Raw genomic sequence first — 19,230 nt, 5'->3', positions numbered from 1 at the left:
AAGCGCTCACTCTGTGTTCTAAGCACTAGGATAGACGCAGGCTAATAGGGTTGGACACCGTCCCTGCCCCAGTCTTCAGCCCCATTTTACAAATGCGGGAAATGGGGCCCAGAGGAGTGAAGTGGCTGGCCCACGGTCACACAGCAGACACGAGGCGGAGCTGGGATTAGAACCCAGCTCCTTCTGGCAGCGTGGCTCAGTGGAAAGATCCCGGGCTTGGGAGTCAGAGGTCACGGGTTCTAATCCCGGCTCCGCCGCTTGCCAGCCGCGTGACTTTGGCCAAGTCACTTAACTTCTCTGCACCCTTTACCTCATCTGTAAAAAGGGGATTAAGGCTGTGAGGTTCACGTGGGACAACCTGATCACCTTGTATGCCCCCAGCGCTTAGAACAGCGCTTCATACATAGTGAACGTTTAACAGATGCCATTATTATTATTATTCTGGTGCCCGGGCCTGTACTGTAACCACTAGACCACGCTGCTTCCCCCGTATTGAACTTCAACGTCTCCAGCAGTCTGTGGAGACATCGGTCTCCTCGGAAATAATAATGTTGGTATTTGTTAAGCGCCGAGCACTGTTCTAAGCGCTGGGGGAGATACAGGGTCATCAGGTCGTCCCACGTGAGGCTCACAGTTAATCCCCATTTTACAGATGAGGTCACTGAGGCACAGAGAAGTTAAGTGACTTGCCCACAGTCACACAGCTGCCCTGTCAGTGGTGTTTCTCCGACCGCTTCGCTGCTTATCCACCTCCACCAACTCAAGCGTCAGCCTGGCCGCACACCAGAGAGGTCCACGGTTCCCTCTCCCAATCTCACGGTCCCTTGAAGTAGGATACTTCGAAGGGACAGCGAAGTCTTCAGCAGATGTGCTTTCAAAATGAAAATGTTCAAGTGCATATACGTATAGCCCCGGTTACTCGAAAATTTCTTGTGCTGAAGACAACCGATCGTCAAAACAAAGTGGAAACAGATCCTCTGAACCCCTTCCACTTGTACCAAAGATGAGTTTAGATAAAAGGCCGTATTTGCCTACTACAACCCAGAATTCTCACTTCGCTTCTCTTAGGCCAACCCGCTCACTGTACCAAGATCTCTTCCGCCTCTCTGCCGACCCCCAACCCATGTTCTCCTTCTGGCCTGGAACTCCCTCACCCGTTATTTCAGACAGACCACCACTCTCTCCACCTGCAAAGTCTTATTAAAATCACATCTCCCTCAAGAGGCCTTCCCCAACTAAGTCCTCTACCCACTCAGATTGTTCTCTCCCAAGCGCTTAGTACAGTGGTTATACTGGGTGCAGGACACTGTACTAAGCGCTTGGGAGAGTCTAATAGAACAATAAACAGACACATTCCCTGCCCACACTGAACTTACGGTCCAGAAGGGGACAAGCATCCAAGCCTGAAAACAACCCAAGCACATTTAGCTTATCAACAGGGAGCATGTCGACCAACTCCCTCAGACTGTACTCTCAAGCAGTCAGCAAATACGACTGATGGTTAGATGAACTCAAACATTTGAGTGTTGAGCTTGATCGCTGCTAGTTTTTTCTTTACCAGTCCCCACTAACCCTCAGGTATGATGAAGACTGTATCTAGGATAGCCTTTCACCGGACCAATCCCCTGAACGACTGAAATAACTACATCCTATACCATTTGCTTCTACGGTCTCCAGACTACACACAGCAAGAAGCAGCGCGCGGCCTAGTGAAAAGAGGACGGACCTGGGAGTCAGAGGATCTGTTCTTCTCTGGGCTCCGCCACTTAACTGCTGTACGTCTTCAGGCAAATCACTTAACTTCTCTGTGCCCCGGGTCTCCCATCTTCAAAATGGAGCATCGGCATCTGATGTCCCACTTACTCGGACTGTGAATCCCAAGTGGGACCTGATTATCTTGTGCTTGCCCCAGCGCTTAGTGCTTGACACTGAGTAAGCCCTTATCAATTATTATTACTGTTAAGCGCTTACTATGTGCCAAGCAGTGTTTTAAGCCCTGGGGTAGATACAAATTAATCGGGTTGGACGCACACGGGGCTCACAGCCGTAATCTCCATTTTACAGATGAGGCGATGAGGCCCAGAAGTGAAGTGACTCGCTCAAGGTCACAAGCAGAGCCAGAGTCGGATGAGAACCCAGGTACTTCTGGCTCCCAGCACCGTGCTCTATTAGCATCATCGTTATTATTAGCATTGTTATTATGGCAACCTTGTACAAGAACTGAAAACCTCCCATCGTCGGCCTAGGGTAGAAATGCTATCTTTAGGGTCATCATCATCGAATGACCTCGCAGGGCTCATGGATTGGATTCAACATGGGAGTCTGACTCCGAGTCTCCGGGAATGCCCGGAATTCCGCCCTTCCCACTGCGTCGCGCCGGCTTTCTCAAGGTTCATACGCCCCCCCCCCCCCCCGGATGAATGGACGATACCGTTCTCCTTACCTTGTGGTCATAGGGATTGTAGGAATGAAACAGTTGAGACAGCTCCTTTGTTCTTTGCTTCTTCTGCAAGGTAAAGAAACGGAGCCATCAGAGACAGCAGGTGACAAGACGGGGGAGGGCATGGGATCGATCAACGGTATTTATGGAGCGCTTACTACGTGCAGACCACTGTATTAAGCGCTTGGGAGAGTACGATCTAAGGGAGTTGGTCGACACGCTCCCTGTTGACAAGCCGAATTTGCTTGGGTTATTTTCAGACTGGATGCTTGTCCCCTTCTGGACTGTAAGTTCAGTGTGGGCAGGGAATGTGTCTGTTTACAGTTCTATTATACTCTCCCAAGCGCTTAGTACAGCGCCCTGCACCGAGTAAGCCCTCCATAAACACGACTGACTCAAACGGAACTTGAAAACAAGACGATTATTAGTGACCCGCACGGACAGGGCTTTTCTTCCCACCCGACCTCATCGGTGACCCTAAATACCCTGCCGGCAGGAACCTTCAGTTCCACACACGCAGGCGGGATTAGAAAGACCACATCAAACTTGTCGGGCCCTGCTATCAGCAATTTCAACTGAAACGAAAAGTTGGGCCAAAGAAGGGGAAATAATTAGGTATTTTCCTAATGCCTCATAATGTGAGATAACCTAAATTACCTCCCACTTTTTGGCCTGTTAAAACAAATGCTACCAGTCATGCAACCACCTGCTGAGTCTCTGAGCGTTTGAAAGATAAACACGTTCAACAAGTTCCCCGGTGAACTCGGCCGCGTCAGGAGGGTGGCCAAAGTGCAGTCTGGAGAGCAAATACCGCCCGTGAAGTTGGCGGGTCGGGGCCGCCTTAAGCTCCTTCCCCTCCAGAAGGAAAGGCGCAGCCCGGGCACAGAACGACCCACGGGCTCCGGACTCGGGGCCGGGGCACACGGTGCCCTCTTTGGGGCCACCGGCCGGTCGGAGGGTCCCACCTTGGAATGCCCTGGAAGCCCAGCTCGACCTCAAGTCCAGCAGCCAGGCAACTCTCCCCTCTCATCAAAGCCCTCCTGCGATGATCTCCTCCTCCGATGAAGCCGTCGACGGCGTTTATTCAGCTCTTAATGGTGCGCAGAGCGATGGTGTGCTAAGCGGGCCTCCGGGAGTCCCTTCCCGATTAATTTTCCTTCTCCCTGGCACTGGAAGTGCGGCTGAGCTCCACGAGCGCAGACTTGCCGAAGGACCTCCGCACCCTCTCCGAGGACGCACATCCGACTCGGTGCTCTGACTGTGGGGTGAACTACAGCTCACACCAGGTGAGAGCGCCCCTGGGTTCGGGCCAACGTAGATTCCTTGACTTCCTCTCAGGGCCCCGAAAAGGACCTGGGTTCTAATCCCAGATGCGCCACTTGTCTGCTGTGTGACCTTGGGCAAGTCACATCACCTCTCTGTGCCTCAGTTACCTCATCTGTAAAACTGGAATTAAGTCTGTGAACCCCTTGTGGGACGGGTCCCTGAAATGGTACACTTTTGTAAGTAGCTGGGGTCTTTAGTAAGCGCTCACTATGTATTAAGCACTGTGTCGTGGGAGACAGAAGATAAACACACAGGATGGAGACCCTGTCCCACACGGGGCCTACTGTTAAAAAGGAAGGGCGAACAGCTGTCTTTCCTAGGTCCATTTTTCGGATGAGGAAACAGACTCAGAGAGGTTAAGTGACTCGCCGAAGGTCACACGGCGGGCCAGTGACTGGCGGTTGGCAGGAGAAGCCCAGGTCCTGATGAACACAGTGATGACACCTCCCTGACGTCAGGGCACCGGCCTCTCTTCCAATCAGGTGTCTTCTCAGAGCCTCCATCTTTGACAGGTCGGGATCCCACACACCAAAACCCGGTGCCTGGGGGGGAATCCCGCCAGGGAAACGTGCTTCTCTGAAGACCCAATTTTTATTTACTACATTTTAATGGTATTTGTTAAGTGCTTACAATGTGCCAGGCACTGAGTGCTGGGATATTCATTCATTCATTCAATAGTATTTATCGAGCGCTTACTATGTGCACAGCACTATACTAAGCGCTTGGAATATACAAATGGGTAACAGATAGAGACGGTCCCTGCCCTCTGACGGGCGCACGGTCTAATCGGGGGAGACGGACAGACAAGAACACACGAGCTAATCAGGTGGGATACAATCAATGTCAACCGGGGCTAACAGTCTTATTCCCCTCTTTCCAGATGAGGTAACTGAAGCCCAGAGAAATGAAGTGACAAGTCCGAGGTCGCACAGCGGACAAGTGGCGGAGCCGGGATTAGAACCCGTGACCTCTGACCCCCAGACCCGAGCCACATCCGCTAGGCCACGCTGCCAAGAGAGGTTGGTTAGGCCTCTCTCGAAGGGCTTTTCTGGAATGGTCTCTCTTTCCCTCCTCCTCCGCCGACACCAGTAGACCCTGATCTGCATCCAGAAACTCCTGGGGCGAGTTCAGCCGTCAGCTATAAATAACCTTGGGACAGGCAGAGGCAGCGTGGGAGAGTCAGGCCTCTGTCTTATCATCCGCCCCAGACAGGTCCAGGACCTGCAGTTGCCCTAGTGAAGGAAAAATGTTTCCCTTCACGCAAGGAGCTCTGCTGAGCTCAGGTCTGGCCCGAGGGGCCGGAGCGCAAGGAGTTTCTGGGTTCGTGAGGAATCAAAATTTCTCCCTGAAAAAAGACACGTGCATTTCTTCCTCAAGAACCTCCAGTGGTCGTCCAACCACCTCCGCATCCAACAGAAACTCCTCACCGCCGGCTTTAAAGCACTCAATCACCTCGCCCCCCTCTTAGAGACACATTTCCTGCTCGCAACGAGCTTACAGTCTAGAGGGAGAGCCAGACACTAATAAAAATAAATAAATTATGGATATGCTACGGGGCTGAGAGGGCGATGGATAAAGGGAGCAAGTCAGGGCGACGCAGAAGGGAGTGGGAGAAAAGGAAATGAAGGCCGTCAGGGAAGGCCTCCTGGGGAACCGGGAAAGAAGCCGGCCCCATCCGGAACGGGGCTCAACCCGAGGCCGAAGGGGAAGGTGGACTGCTCCACAATCCGGCTTGGCTCCTGCCAGCATCAGCAGCCGGCACCGGCGGATCCCGATGGGAAATCCCTCTGGTTCGGCGCTAACCCCCTGGAAAAGTAAAAGGGCAGGGCTCGGGACGTGTTGGTCTTCATCATCACTGTTGATTTGCACTCTCTGGGTTGATTGTTTCCTGAGCTGCCAGGGAAAAATCACTTGACAGGAAGGTAAGCGCCGCCCTCAGAGCAGCTATTTGATGTGAATCGCTCGTTTCCCCCCACCAACTCCCAGCTACCCCCTACCATGCCCCGCCAGCACAAGAAGGCCAAAGGGAACTTGGGAGAGCCACTGCTGACCATAGAGCACTTAGTCAGCTCGACTGGCCATACCGCAGGCTCCTTGTCTGAGCCCAGTCTGGTACTGACATAATAACTGGCATTTCTTAAGCGCTTACTATGTGCCAGGCACTGTCCTCAGCACTGTTGACGATACCAGCAAATTGGACTGGACACCATCCGTGTCCCACGTGGGGCTCACCGTCTCGATACCCTACTTAAAACTCACCTCCTCCGAGAGGCCTTCCCAGACTGAGCTCCTCTTCTCCCTCTACTCCCTCTACCACCCCCCCTTCACCTCTCCGCAGCTAAACCCTCTTTTCCCCCTTTCCCTCTGCTCCTCCACCTCTCCCTTCCCATCCCCGCGGCACTGTACTCGTCCCCTCGACTGTATATATTTCCGTTACCCTATTTATTCTGTTAATGAATTGTGCATCGCCTCGATTCTATTTAGTCGCCATCGGTTTTTACGAGCTGTTCTTCCCCTCGACTCTATTTATCGCCATCGTTCTCGTCCGTCCGTCTCCCCCGATCAGACCGTGAGCCCGTCAAAGGGCAGGGACCGTCTCTATCTGTTGCCGACTTGTTCATTCCAAGCGCTTAGTCCGGTGCTCTGCACATAGTAAGCGCTCAATAAATACTATGGAATGAATTGAATGAATGAATGAATCAATCCCCATTTTCCAGATGAGGTCACTGAGGCCCAGAGAAATGAAGTGGCTCGTCTAAGGTCACGCAGCAGACAGGCGGCGGGGCCGGGATTAAAACCAGGGTCCATCTGACTCCCAGGCTTGTGCTCTGTCCACTAGGCCACTCTGCTTCTCTGTTCCCTCGACAGTACTGCCCAGGGCTCCCTGAGGATCTTGAGATGAATGTCCCGACTGCTCGTTCCCTGCCTTAAAGAACGGCAGCCAGCCAGGAGTTGCCCCCAGGGAGACCAGTCCAACTTTTCCCTTTTCTCTTGAACCCAGGAGTGACGTGGAACCGGTCTGGCCCCTCGTGACTGTGGCCCACTGGAAGCAGGACCCCGGGAGAACGGTAGGGAGGGCAGGCCTCGGGGACGGCTAACCCCAAGACGTTCCGGGCCTGGCTCTTAGACAGCCTTCCTCCCACATCCACCACTCCACGGTGTCCCTGAGCAGAAGCCCAGTCCACATTTCCACAGCAGCAAACTGCTAAATAAAATGTAAGCCGCCGGCCGCCGGGTGGGAGGTATGAGAGGCAAGGGGAAGGCGGGTACGGAGTAAAAGTTGAAAAGTCAAAAGCCAAGCATCTGAAATCTCTTCTGCCCATTAGACTTGACAGGGAATCGATGCTGGCCAGTGCCCCGGCCTCTCGGCTTTCGCATCCCGGGCTCCGTGTTCTGCCTCTTTTCCCCGATCCCCGCTGGGGAAAAATGACAGATGAGGGAACCGGCGAGATTGGGTTGACAGATTCCACATCTAGAGAGGGAGGGACACAGGACGGGAAAAAAGGCCAAAAGCAACAACTGAATGCCACAGCCCGACCCCTACAATCAACGAAATTGAGAAGATGACACGGTAACATTTTAAAATCAAGCTGGACGGCAGGCTTGCTCTTCAGACGGTAAATGCTAGCTTTTACGACATACCTGTCAAAAATGGGGACTGGGACAGATATTCAACATCACTATCTTTGCCCAAGAAAAAGGTTCCAACTTCTAATTGATTACCCTTTAAAATGAGATGGGAATGCTCTCAGAGAAACGTTCAGAGATCCCCACCTTGCACTAAAAATCCGTGTGGGCAGAGACCGTGTCACTTTGTTCTTCTGTACTTCCCAAAGCATCTAGTAATAATAATAATAATGTTGGTATTCGTTAAGCGCTTTACTATGTGCAGAGCACTGGTTCTAAGCGCTGGGGTAGACACAGGGTAATCAGGTTGTCCCACGTGGGGCTCACAGTCTTCAACCCCATTTTACAGATGAGATAACTGAGGCACCGAGAAGTTAAGTGACTTGCCCACAGTACAGTGTGCCACACTAAGCGGGTACTCTATATATGCTGCTACTGTGAACATTTTTCGTAACGGTATTTGTTAAGCGCTTACCATGTGCTGGGCGCTGTTCTAAGTGTGGGGGTAGATATAAGGTAATCAGGTTGGACACGGTCCCGTGTGGCGCTCACAGTCTTAATCCCCTTTTGCAGATGAGGTAACCGAGGGCCAAGATCACACAGCGGACAAGTGGTGGCGCCGGGACCGGAACTCGGCTGAGAGCTCAGGCCCGGGCTCTTTCCACTAGGCCACCCTGCTTCTCGAAGAACACGTGATTCTGAGAGGTCCCGCCCACTTCCAGAATGCAAAACGTGCCTTTCTTCTGCCTTGAAATACGACTATTTCGGCATCTGGACAGCGGAAACCTAGAGTCGGCTCCGCTTCGGCCACGCCGTTAACGGATCTACAGACCCTCCCCGTCTTCTCCACTTTATTGAGCCCCTGCAACCCCCGATCAGAAGAGCCAACCCAGAGCCATGGGGTTGACTCACTGCCCTCTAGACTGTAAGCTCGTTATGGGCGGGAAATGTGCCTACCGACGCTGTTGTTTCCTCCCGGGCTCTTAGTCCAGTGCTCCGCACACAGCAAGTGCTCAATAAATATGATCGATTGAATGATTGACTGGCCGCTCTCCCTTAGCAGTTGTAATTCCCCCAGAAACACCTGGGTCCACTCTCACATCGGGAAAACCGTGATGATTAAGGACGGAGAAATCCAAACGCCTCCGACTTGCGGATAAAAAGTTGCTGGGCAGTCTGGGTCAAAAAGCGGATCATTCATTCATTCGATCGTATTTACTGAGTGCTTACTGTGTGTGCAGAGCACTGTACTAGGCGCTTGGAAAGTACAATTCGGCCACAGAAGAGACAATCCCGACCCAACGACGGGCTCACAGTCTAGAAGATCAAAAACCAACGCGTCTCCCCCACGGTGAGGTTTGACTTTTGGGGTCACCTGAATGGAAAAGGAGTTGGAAAACCGTCGAGGGGGTCAGTTTCTACTGAGCTGCTTAATTAGCTCATCGCTGGCCTTTTTAAGGATTCTGCGGCAGTGGCTTGAAAGGGTAGAAATGACAGTGTAGACTGGGTTTTTCTACTCCCTACATCGGATTCAACACCGGCTATAAAAAATCATTTCCATCTGCAATGCAACTGGCCCTGATATCACTCCCTGTTCCATCACTCCGATCATAAAAGAGTCCAAAATTCATTTCAGGGGTGGCTGGGCTTTTTGACCTCTCGCTTCAAAGATAGACTGATTTTTGTTCTGCATATTAAAACTCGTCCATTATATTGTTTATCTGCAGCTTTCATGACAACGGATCTTTTTCTTTGGTAACTGGAAAGGCCACCGAATACACGGCCCAATCGTTCTCATTTTGGGTTCCGTGAAATGTTTCTTTTGGGCTGAGGAAAAGCAGTCGACCCCACCCTGCTAGGTCCTCATCCTTGTGGTCCACTTCGACACGGAGCTCTGATGTGCTCTCTGCGGTCCCGATTGCTAAATCTGATGTACTGTGCTCTCCCAAGGGCTTAGTACAGTGCTCTGCACATAGTAAGCGCTCAGTAAACACCACTGATTGATTGATTGATGGTCCTGGGTTTGTGTTTTCCTTAAAGAAGCAGCCTGACCTAGTGGAAAGAGTACAGGCCTGGGAGTCAAGGAGTCCTGGGTTCTAATCCTAACTCTTCCACTTTTACCCGCTGTGTGACCTTAGGCAAGGCGCTTCACTTCTCTGATTTTGAATCTCCCACTGTCTCTTGGGGGAAACGTCACTTGTTTCACTTCGGGCTCCACCATCTGTCTGTGGTGTGACTTTGGGCAGGTCACTTGACTTCTCTGTGCCTCATTTACCTCATCTGAATTCTTTCATTCAATCACATGTACTGAGCGCTTACTGTGTGCAAAGCACTGTACGAAGCACTTGGGACAGTACAGTATAACAAACAGACACACCTGCTCACAGTGAGCTGAAAGTCTAGAGGGTGAGAAAGATGTTAATATCAATAAATAAATAATCTATAAAATGGGGATTAAGATGGTGAAATAGGTCGTGAGCCCCATAGGCCACAGTAGGTTATGACTCTTATATGAGGTAGGGACTGTCTCCAAATAATAATAATAATAATTGTGGTATTTGTTAAGTGCTTACTATGTGCTAGGCACTGCACTAAGCGCTGGGCTGGAGACGAGTCAATCAGGTTGGACACAGTCCCTGCCCCACGTGGAGCTCACAGTCCAAATGGAATCCTTCTCCAGACCTCAGCACACAGAAAATGGTCAAAAAAGGCCAATAATCCAAGAGCTCTTGATCTGTCGTGGATTTTTAAGGACGCTCACAGCGATAGGGATGTTTCGAAGAACTGCACTAGCACCAAAGGGCAAGCGTGTTCTAGTGTCCTGGTGAAAAATGCTGGGATGCGGACGTTTTAGCGGGAAGCAGTTTGAAAAAATGCTGCTTCTCCATCTTAACAAATGGCATACTCTCGCCCCACAAGACAATCTCAGATCTAGACGAAGTCCAAAAGGGGAGACCTTCATTTGGTTCGTTAACTTTGGAAGTTCCTCGAAGGGTGTACTCCCTTCTAAAATCCAACCTGAGGTCATAAAAGTGTGTTTTCGTTCCACATTACAGTTTTCATAAATCAGACTCATATAATAGGCAGGCAAGGCTTATGTGGGTTCTTCTTCCCATTCTTTTCTAAAGCTTAATAAACCTCACTCCTCTATCACAATTGCAAAGGAAATTGGATGGAAATATAATCACGATGACTTTTCCGAAGATTCGATGCGATTACTCCGTGCCTGGGGTACATTCATTTGATCTTCTTTGTTTGCCATTGTAATACCTGAGTGCAAAGATCCCTACGACCCAGATGGCCCAGGACGCTCCCGAACCAATGTCAAACCCAGAGGGCAAGCTGATCGGGGTGTATGCTCACCCAAGGCAGGAAGCAATTAATTACAATAATAATAGTAATATCTGTAGTATTTATTAAGCGCTTTCCAGGTGCCAGGCACCGTACTAAGCAAATCAAGTTGGACTCGGTCCCCGTCCCACGTGGGGCTCATAGTCTCAATCTCCATTTTACTGAGGAGGGAACTGAGGCCCCGAGAACTGAAGTGACTTACCCAAGATCACGCGGCAGACAAGTGGCTGAGCCGGGATTAGAACCCATGACCTTCTCACTCCCAGGCCCGCGCTGCTTCTCAGTTCTAGGCTGCAAGGATCCTTATGCCACCAGGTTTCTTCTAGCGATCAATGGCATTTATTGCTCATCTCTAGACTGTTATATCATTGGATAGTAGCAGATGCGGTGTGGCCTAGTGGATAGAGCCTGGGCCTAGGAGTCAGAAGGACGTGGGTTCTAATCCCCGCTCCACCACTTGTCTGCTGTGTGACCTTGGGCAAGCCACTTAACTTCTCTGGGCCCCAGGGCCCTCATCTGTCAAATGGGGAGGAAGACTGTGAGCCCCATGTGGGACAACCTGCTTACCTTGTATCTACCCCAGCGCATACAACAGCGCTTTGCACATAGTAAGGGCTTAACAAATACCATAATTATTAGTAGTAGTAGTAGCAGTACGCTCCAAAGTGGTTAGAACAGTGCTCTGCACATAAACACAAGCGCTCAATGAATATGACCGGCTGCCTGACTGACTGCTCTTTATGGGCCAGGAAACTTTCTGGTAATTCTGTGTTGTCCTCTTCCAAGCACTTAGTACAGTGTTCTGCACATAGTAAGTGCTCAATAAACACGATTGAGTGATTGGTGACAGCGTGCAGAGCACTGTACTAAGCGCTTGGGAGAGACCAGAGAGTTGGTAGACCCATTCCCTGCCCCCAATGAGCTTACAAGTCTAGTTACGAGTTTTTCCTTGTGCTAACAACATTAAGAACCATTTACTGCACTGGTCTTGCTCAAGGTGGAATGAACCACTCCGATCCCAAAAGCTTCCAAAAACCAAGTTTGGGAGTATTTAGTTCCTGGAGAGCGAGGAGTGCCCGGCTTCCTTGGAAAGCGCCTCGGAACTCTTGGAAATTAAAAAGAGATTAATCTTGAACCGACACAGAGATTAGCAGTCGCCCGGTTGCCAGTGGGGAGTGAAAAATTGGAACTGGCAAGGGGAAGTCTGGGTGACAGGAGGGTAAATACAGAGCTGCTGCGGTGCCAGGAGCCTTGGCATTTGCCATGCGACGCCAACTGCTGTTTGTAAGTGCGATGGGTGCCCGCCGTGTACGCGTGTGTGTTGAGGGGGAGATGAGAAGGGGAGGGTGAGGAGATGAGCCACCTGGTTCGGGGCAAGTAGGGGAGGGGGCAGGAATACTTGTGGGTGAATACGGAGCCGTAGTGTGGGTCTGTGAGTGCCGTGGGGTTTTAGGAAAGCGCGCGAGAAGCCGGATGTTCATCTGTGGCACAGAAAGTTCCATGGGCCATCTCGGGACCGCTTCACTCAAAAAGAAAGCGAGAACCACGAGAATTTCCGCATCGCCCTGACTTGCTCCCTTTATTCATGCCCCCTCCCAGCCCCACAGTGCTCACGTTCATATCTGTAAATTACTTCTTTCTATTCATGTCTGTCTCCCCCTCTAGACTGTAAGCTCACTGCAAGTTATATTGTTAGAGTGTACTCTCCCAAGTGCTTAGTACAGTGCTCTGCACACAGTAAGCGCTCAGTAAATATGATGGAAGGCAGAGCGCAATGTGGGATTCCTGGAACTGCAATCTGCCTTGGGTGAAAACCCTCTCTGATGGATTTCCTTTCTGACTCGACCATCTGGAATGCTGGGATCAGGGAGGGTCACAAAATAATAATAATAATTATGATGGCATTTGTTAAGCGCTTACTATGTCTCGAGCACTGTTCTAAGCGCTGCGGTAGATACAAGCTAATCAGGTTGGATACAGTCCCTGTCCCACATGAGGGTCACAGTCTTAATCCCCTTTTTACAGGTGAGGGAACTGAGGCACAGAGAAATGAAGTGACTTGCCCAAGGTCCCAAAGCAGACGAGCGGCCGGGATTAGAACCCGGGTCTTCCTGACTCCCAGGCCTGTGCTCTGGCCTCTAGGCCAGGCTGCTTCCCTAGCAAGGGGCGGGGGGCACTTACCACTTGCGCGGGCACTTGCTGCATTTTCGCGGCAGGGGTCCCAGGCCGTGGGTAGAACTGGTTGATAAAGAGGCTCGGGAACCTGTAATCCTCGACCAGCTTCACGGTGTCTTGGAAGTCTTCATCCGTCTCCCCGGGGAAGCCGCAAATGATGTCTGTGGCGATGGTAATTCCCGGAACCCTAGGAAAACCAAGAGGAAACTATGTAGAGGGAGCCTTGGTATCTACCCTAGCGCTGAGTACAGTGCCTGGCATACGGTAAGCGCTTAACAAATACCACAGTTATTATTATTCTTATTTCAGCTCCTGTGGAGTTGCCCGTAATGTACAGTGGAAAGACGATGATCCAAATGAAAATCACTGATCTGTCGCCTCAACTTTGGCCAATCTGGATAATGGACCAATATACAAATGGACAAAGCCCGTTTTCACTGCACTGATTCAAATTTCGGAATATCTAAGCAAAACTCAGTCTCAGTTGATTCATTTGATCAGCTTTCTCTTGCATACCTCCTGAAGAAGGAAACAAAGGCAAAGGGAATTTTAAGAAGTTACTTTAAAAACTGGAGGTTCTCTTCCATTTTCTTGCAGCTTCCTCTAGGGCACTTGACAATATTTACTTGGAACCATTAATGCCGGGGAAAGGAAAAAAAGTCCCTTAAATTATATACAAAATCCCACCCCTATAGCGATTAGCAACAGAACGGCGGCATCTACACTGCTTAAGAAATAATCAGTCCCAATTGCACTGTTGGAAGTAAGTAGCCACAACCGAGATAGACACAGAATCAGTGTCTACGACTTCATGGCAAATTTATTCTTTAGAAAGCATCCGCTGCTTTCTAAACGCACGTGGGTCAACGCAAACTGCAAGTTGAGACATATCTTTGATCGTCTTGGCTTCTGATCACCAGAGCAATGGCTTTCAATCCTTCGAACAAGTCTGTAGGAATCATTTCTCCTTTGGAATAAGGCTCCTGGAAAAGGGGGCTCGCTTTCAAGGTCTTCATTTATTTTTTATAGAATTTGTTAAGCACTTTTGATGAGAGGCAAGAAATAATCAGTCCTAACTGCTCTGTTGGAAATAAGTAGCCACAACCGAGATAGACACAGAATCAGTGTCTACGGCTTCATGGCAAATTTATTCTTTAGAAAGCATCCGCTGCCTTCCCCTCTGAAGTTGGGATCTCCTCCTCTCCTCAGGTGGTACAGTTACAGTCGGCACGGTTATAAGGAGACGGACTAAACCTCGCAATCATTGGATTTGCTCAGAAAGTGCATTAGGAGAGAAGCAGCTAACGAGAATGGAGACGACGGTCCACGACTCGTTTGGTCTGATCCATCGTAAGCTATGCTAAAACGTCAAAAGGAAGGTAGAGCAGAGATGAACTGTGAGTGTAGAGTTGATGAGATGTTAAGAACCCCTTTGGTTAAATATTCTGGCTCTAAAGCAGCCTGATAAAAAGCCCCATATTTCCAAATTAGGGCTTCGTGTTAACATTTCAATTTGCCTGAAAGGACAGTGGTGGTAAAACGACGAGAAAAAACAAAACGCAACCCGGTCAACGCAAACTGCAAGTTGAGACTAATCTTTGATCATCTTGGATTCTGATCACCAGAGCAATGGCTTTGAATCCTTCGAACAAGTTTGTAGGAATCGTTTCTCTTTTGGAATAAGTCTCCTGGAAAAGGGGGCTCGCTTTCAAGGTCTTCATTTATTTATTATAGTATTTGTTAAGCACTTATGATGAGAGGCAATGTGGCCTTCAGTTCAATCAGTGGTATTTATTGAGCGCTTACTATCTGCAGAGCACTGTACTAAGCGCTTGGGAGAGTACAATACAACAGAATTAGCAGATACGTTCCCTGCCCATAACGACCTTGGCCTACTGGAAAGACACGGGCTTGGGAGTCAGACCTGGGTTCTAATCCCGCCTCTGTCACTTGTCTGCTGTGTGACCTTGGGAAAGTCACTTAATTTCTCTATGCCTCAGCTTCCTCCTGAGGAGTCAATATCTTGTCCTCTCTCCTAATTGGATTGCGAGTCTCATTTGGGTAAGGGATTCAGAACTGACTACCCTGTATTTACCTCAGCACTTAACACAGTGCTTGATACATAGCAAGCGCTTAACAAACATCCCAACGGTTATTATTATTGGGGCGGGGGAGCACATCAGGGGTCAGGATCAGCCATGCTAGGGTCCCCACAAGACCACACTCCAGATATACTCCAGATATACCCAGGGAAAAGTGTGACCCTAGCCCCATCTCCCCAGCACGTCAAGCACTTAGTACAGAGCTTTGCACGTAGTAAGCGGTTAATAAATGTGATTGAATGAATCGACACATCATGCCCGACGGAGGCTTGCAAGCACTTCTCCTGCTCTTCGACAGTGTCCCTTCTTCCCCAAAGTCAATGATTTTCCTCCACCTGATCCCAATTCACCCCTGAGATTTCATTATTCTCTTATCTCAAGGTTCTGAGGCCAGGGATCACTGGATTATTGCAGGAGTTGGCCTCCCGTTAAAGCTTTATTTCGCCTGCTGAAATGACTAGGTATTCACTGCCCTCTCCCCAAACAACCTCCCACCGAGTTTTGCTTCAATCCGCCTCCCCAGACCTCAGTTTGTGATTTCCTCAGTCACCTGATAGGGTCCACTCCCTCCCTCCCTTCCATCTCTTTCCCAAGTCCCGCGTGGAGCCAACATTCAGTTCTGAGGTTGAGGCTCTAAAAGCCCAGGCTTCCATTCGAAAAATAACCTAGCAAACCCCTGAAGTCCAAGAGATTGTGTTTTTTTTTCTTTTCACTTTGGACCAGTGGGTTGAGTAAGTGTTTGTATTATCTGTAATTTTCAATTATCCACACAAAGGTTCCCCTCCATTAGTGTAGATAATTGAGAGGGTACTGTATTTCAATCTCTGTGCCTGTTTCAACTTCTCTGAAAGACTCACTTGCTTGTTTATTTCACCCTCAAATGCTCTTGGGATCTCTTCCCTTAGGGGCATAGCAATAACGGTGAGCCCCACACGAACTGAGTTAATGGAGTTTAATCAGTTGGGGTTGTTTTTTGGGGGGGGAGGCGATATTTAAGCACTTACTAAGTGTCAAACACTGTTCTGAGAGCTGGAGTAGGTAGAGGATAATTAGGCTGGACAGCATCCCAGTCCACATGGGGTGCCCAGTTTAAGTAGGAGGAAGAACAGGTATTGAATCTCCATTTTACAGTTGAGGAAACTGAGGCATAGAGGCATGAAGTGACTTGCTCAAGGTCACACAACTGGCAGAGCTGGGATTAGAAACGAGGTCCTCTGACTTCCAGGCCCATACTCTTTCCACTAGGCCATGCTGCTTCACCCCAAAATAAAATACCCAGTTCCTTAACATGACTTGGTCACTGCCTCTTAAAAAGTCTGTTTTTCCAGTGAATTCCTGGGTTCCTCCTTAAAATAGGGTGTTAACTTTTTTTTATTGTTAATGGTAACTAAAATGACCAATCCACCCACTTGTTCAGCCACTTTAACTGCAAAGAAGGGTCTTCAGAAAGAGAATCACTGAATATTTGTCAGTCAGCATCAATTCATCAATGGCATTTACTGAGCAATTGACGTGCGCAGAGCACTGATCTAAGCGCTTGGGAGAGTATGGAACACTGTTCTAAGCACTTGGGAGAGTACAATCAAGGAAGCTGACACGGACCCTGACCAGTACAATAGGTGTGAGGTGAAAACCTAGGGATCGTCATAACGAAGCTGAAGGAATGACGGGTGGTTTTTAAAGCTAAAGCATTGCCCTACAGTAAATCTCCCGAAGCCTCCGAAGAAAAGCCACAATAGAGAATTCGGATGGAAAATTGCCCATTAACAAAGACATATTTCATATCACCCAAGTAATTCAGGAGCCATTATAGCCACGCAGTGAAAAATGGCCAAAGAGATGGGAAAGAACCTCAAAAACCAGCCACCCAGATAGAGAAGTGGAATGTCTTAGGGGAAAAACCGAAACAGACCAGAAAAATAAATCTAATATCGAGAGTTAAAGAGCCTGGAATATTTCCTCCCTAATTGACTAAACCTGGCATCATCTGTAGGCTCTAGAGCTCTGTTTTGAATGAAGTCGTGGGCATCTCCATGGATAGCCAAGAAATGAATATAGAGAAAATCTTCATTCTCTGACATCTCCACTCAGACAGCAAATATTCCGATCCAGGAGGGGAAGCTTCCTCGAGACAAAAATATATCGCTTTAAAAATTAAAACAGCACTAGAGATTTCTTATAACATTAAAAAGACGCTCATTAATTTTGACAATGCTGTTATACTTTAGATATTAAAGCAATTTTTACGATATTGCCGGTAACCACGAAAACATTTACCATCCTGGGTCTCGGTAACCCCGTCCGCAGATGAAGGTTTCTGTTTCCATGGCAACATGAATTATAAGGTTCAATCAGGCTAGATTCGGTAATGTGTGTTTTTCTCTTACCCAAGGTGAAAAGGAAATGAAACATTTTGAAAATTCATAGGAGGCAACAAATGTCTGAATTCCATTTGGAGATAAGGCGATAATTAGTCTGGTAATTAGAATTCTTTCTGGATGGGATTATTTTATACACAATGGAAATCCAGGTTGGGAATGAAAGCATGGACCAAGCCGTATTCAGAATTAATTAAGCCGAACCAATACGCCATTCCTATAAAATGGCACAAAACCATGCCTCTTCTAAGGTTGCTTCTGAATAAAAGAAAGATGGATTTTAGGTCAGGCCAAAGAGATAAAGAGGGTGAAATAAGTTCATTCGGGAGAAAATCTAATTACAGTTTTTAAAAAAATCACCTTTTCTCTCTTACTTTCTTCTTTCCGGCCTTTGAAGAGGCGATTCACATTAGCAGACTCAATTACGTGACTAACGGCATGGGAAGACAACAATAATTTCTGATCCCAAATCCTTAAATGAGAGAAAACGGGAAGCACTGCCTTTCCACATTTTAGGGAGGGAAAACCATTTCCGAGGACTCCTGAATGTCTGAGAGCAATTGGGAGCTGTCTACATAGCAGATTCCAGGGCTGAGCAATGGGGGGAAATTATACAGCTGCCCTCAGTTGCCACTGCACCCACCTCCACTGAAAATATGGAATTAGAAGAACCGCTGCCTTTAAAAGAGGTTTTCCTGGAACAAACGACTCAAAAGCCATTAGCCAGGTATCGTTTCTTGCAACCCACTACCCTGAAATTACATTTTTACCCGATTAGGGGATGTAATTCCGTTCAGTTCCTAGACCTCTAGATTGCTAGTTTGCATAGAGAAAAGTAGGATCACGCAGAACGATATCTCTACTTCAATCCTTTGATGTTAAGCAGGAAACGCTCTATTTGGCATGACTGAGTATGACCTCGAAAGCCGGAACACGTAATAAAAATTGGGGTTTTTGCTGAGCATTTCCTACGGGCCAAGCGCTGTGCTAAATGTTGAGGTAGATATGAGATAATCAGATCCCAAGTGGGGCTCAAGTCGAAGTACGAGAGACGACGGATATTGAATCCCCACTGTGCAGACGAGGGAGCCGAGGTTCAGAGAAGTTATGTGACTTGCCCGAGGTCACACAGCAGACGAGTGGCAGGGCCGGGATTTAGAACCCCGGTCCTTTGACTCCCCAGGTCCACGCTCTTTCCTCCAGGCCAAGCTACATGTGGCCCGAGTCCCTGAATCTTCTCAGTGAGGCCTGGAACATTGAGAACCAAAATTATTTCAGGAACCGATAAAAGGAATATTTTCTGAAGGGCTTTCCCGAGGCTGGGAATCAAGTTTGGAGGACTACTTGCTACCTTCCTAAGATTGGGAGACAAATATGTGTTTTACTCACGGACGCCTACTTGCTGAAACAAAGGAGACACCCAGTCATCCCCTTGTTGGTCAAGATCGGACTGGTTTGGCACCTTTATGCCCGATGCAGGCTCAAGGGAAATCAAACCCTGCTTGGCCCCGGAGTCCTCAGCTAAGGACGCTCAGTGGGAACTCGGATAACGTCGGATGACTGGGGCTGCTCTCCGTCGAGCCTGGAAGCAGCGGGGGGAAAGATCGGAGTCCGGAGACGCAGCGACACCTGCCTGGGGGAGCTGAGGAGGTCCTACAAATGTCACGGTGGCCATTTTCCGACCTCAGTGGCCCTCGGCGGGTCACCGTGACATTTTCTGGGAGGGCTTGCCGGCCCCGCTCGGAATCAGAGAGGCCAGAGGCAAACGTCAGCCTCAGAGAGAGTCTGGGCCCCGCCATGACTGTGGGGGCAGAAGGAGCTGAGACCTGAG

General features: G+C 49.1%; 1 protein-coding gene across 2 annotated transcripts in view; it reads right to left on the bottom strand.

The window, feature by feature from the left end:
• Positions 1-19,230, bottom strand: part of CDKAL1 (CDK5 regulatory subunit associated protein 1 like 1) — a 303,837-nt gene that overhangs the window by 61,949 nt on the left and 222,658 nt on the right. For both annotated transcript variants that reach the window (XM_029052781.2, XM_029052782.2), the window contains 2 exons: positions 12,926-13,106; positions 2,444-2,506 (listed from right to left, as the gene is read on the bottom strand). In XM_029052781.2, the coding sequence (XP_028908614.1) occupies positions 2,444-2,506; positions 12,926-13,106 (244 nt within the window). The remainder of the gene's footprint in view (positions 1-2,443; positions 2,507-12,925; positions 13,107-19,230) is intronic.

This window comes from Ornithorhynchus anatinus, chromosome X2, assembly GCF_004115215.2.
Source record: "Ornithorhynchus anatinus isolate Pmale09 chromosome X2, mOrnAna1.pri.v4, whole genome shotgun sequence".
NCBI lineage: Eukaryota > Metazoa > Chordata > Mammalia > Monotremata > Ornithorhynchidae > Ornithorhynchus > Ornithorhynchus anatinus.
This window is presented reverse-complemented; position numbering and strand designations above follow the sequence as displayed.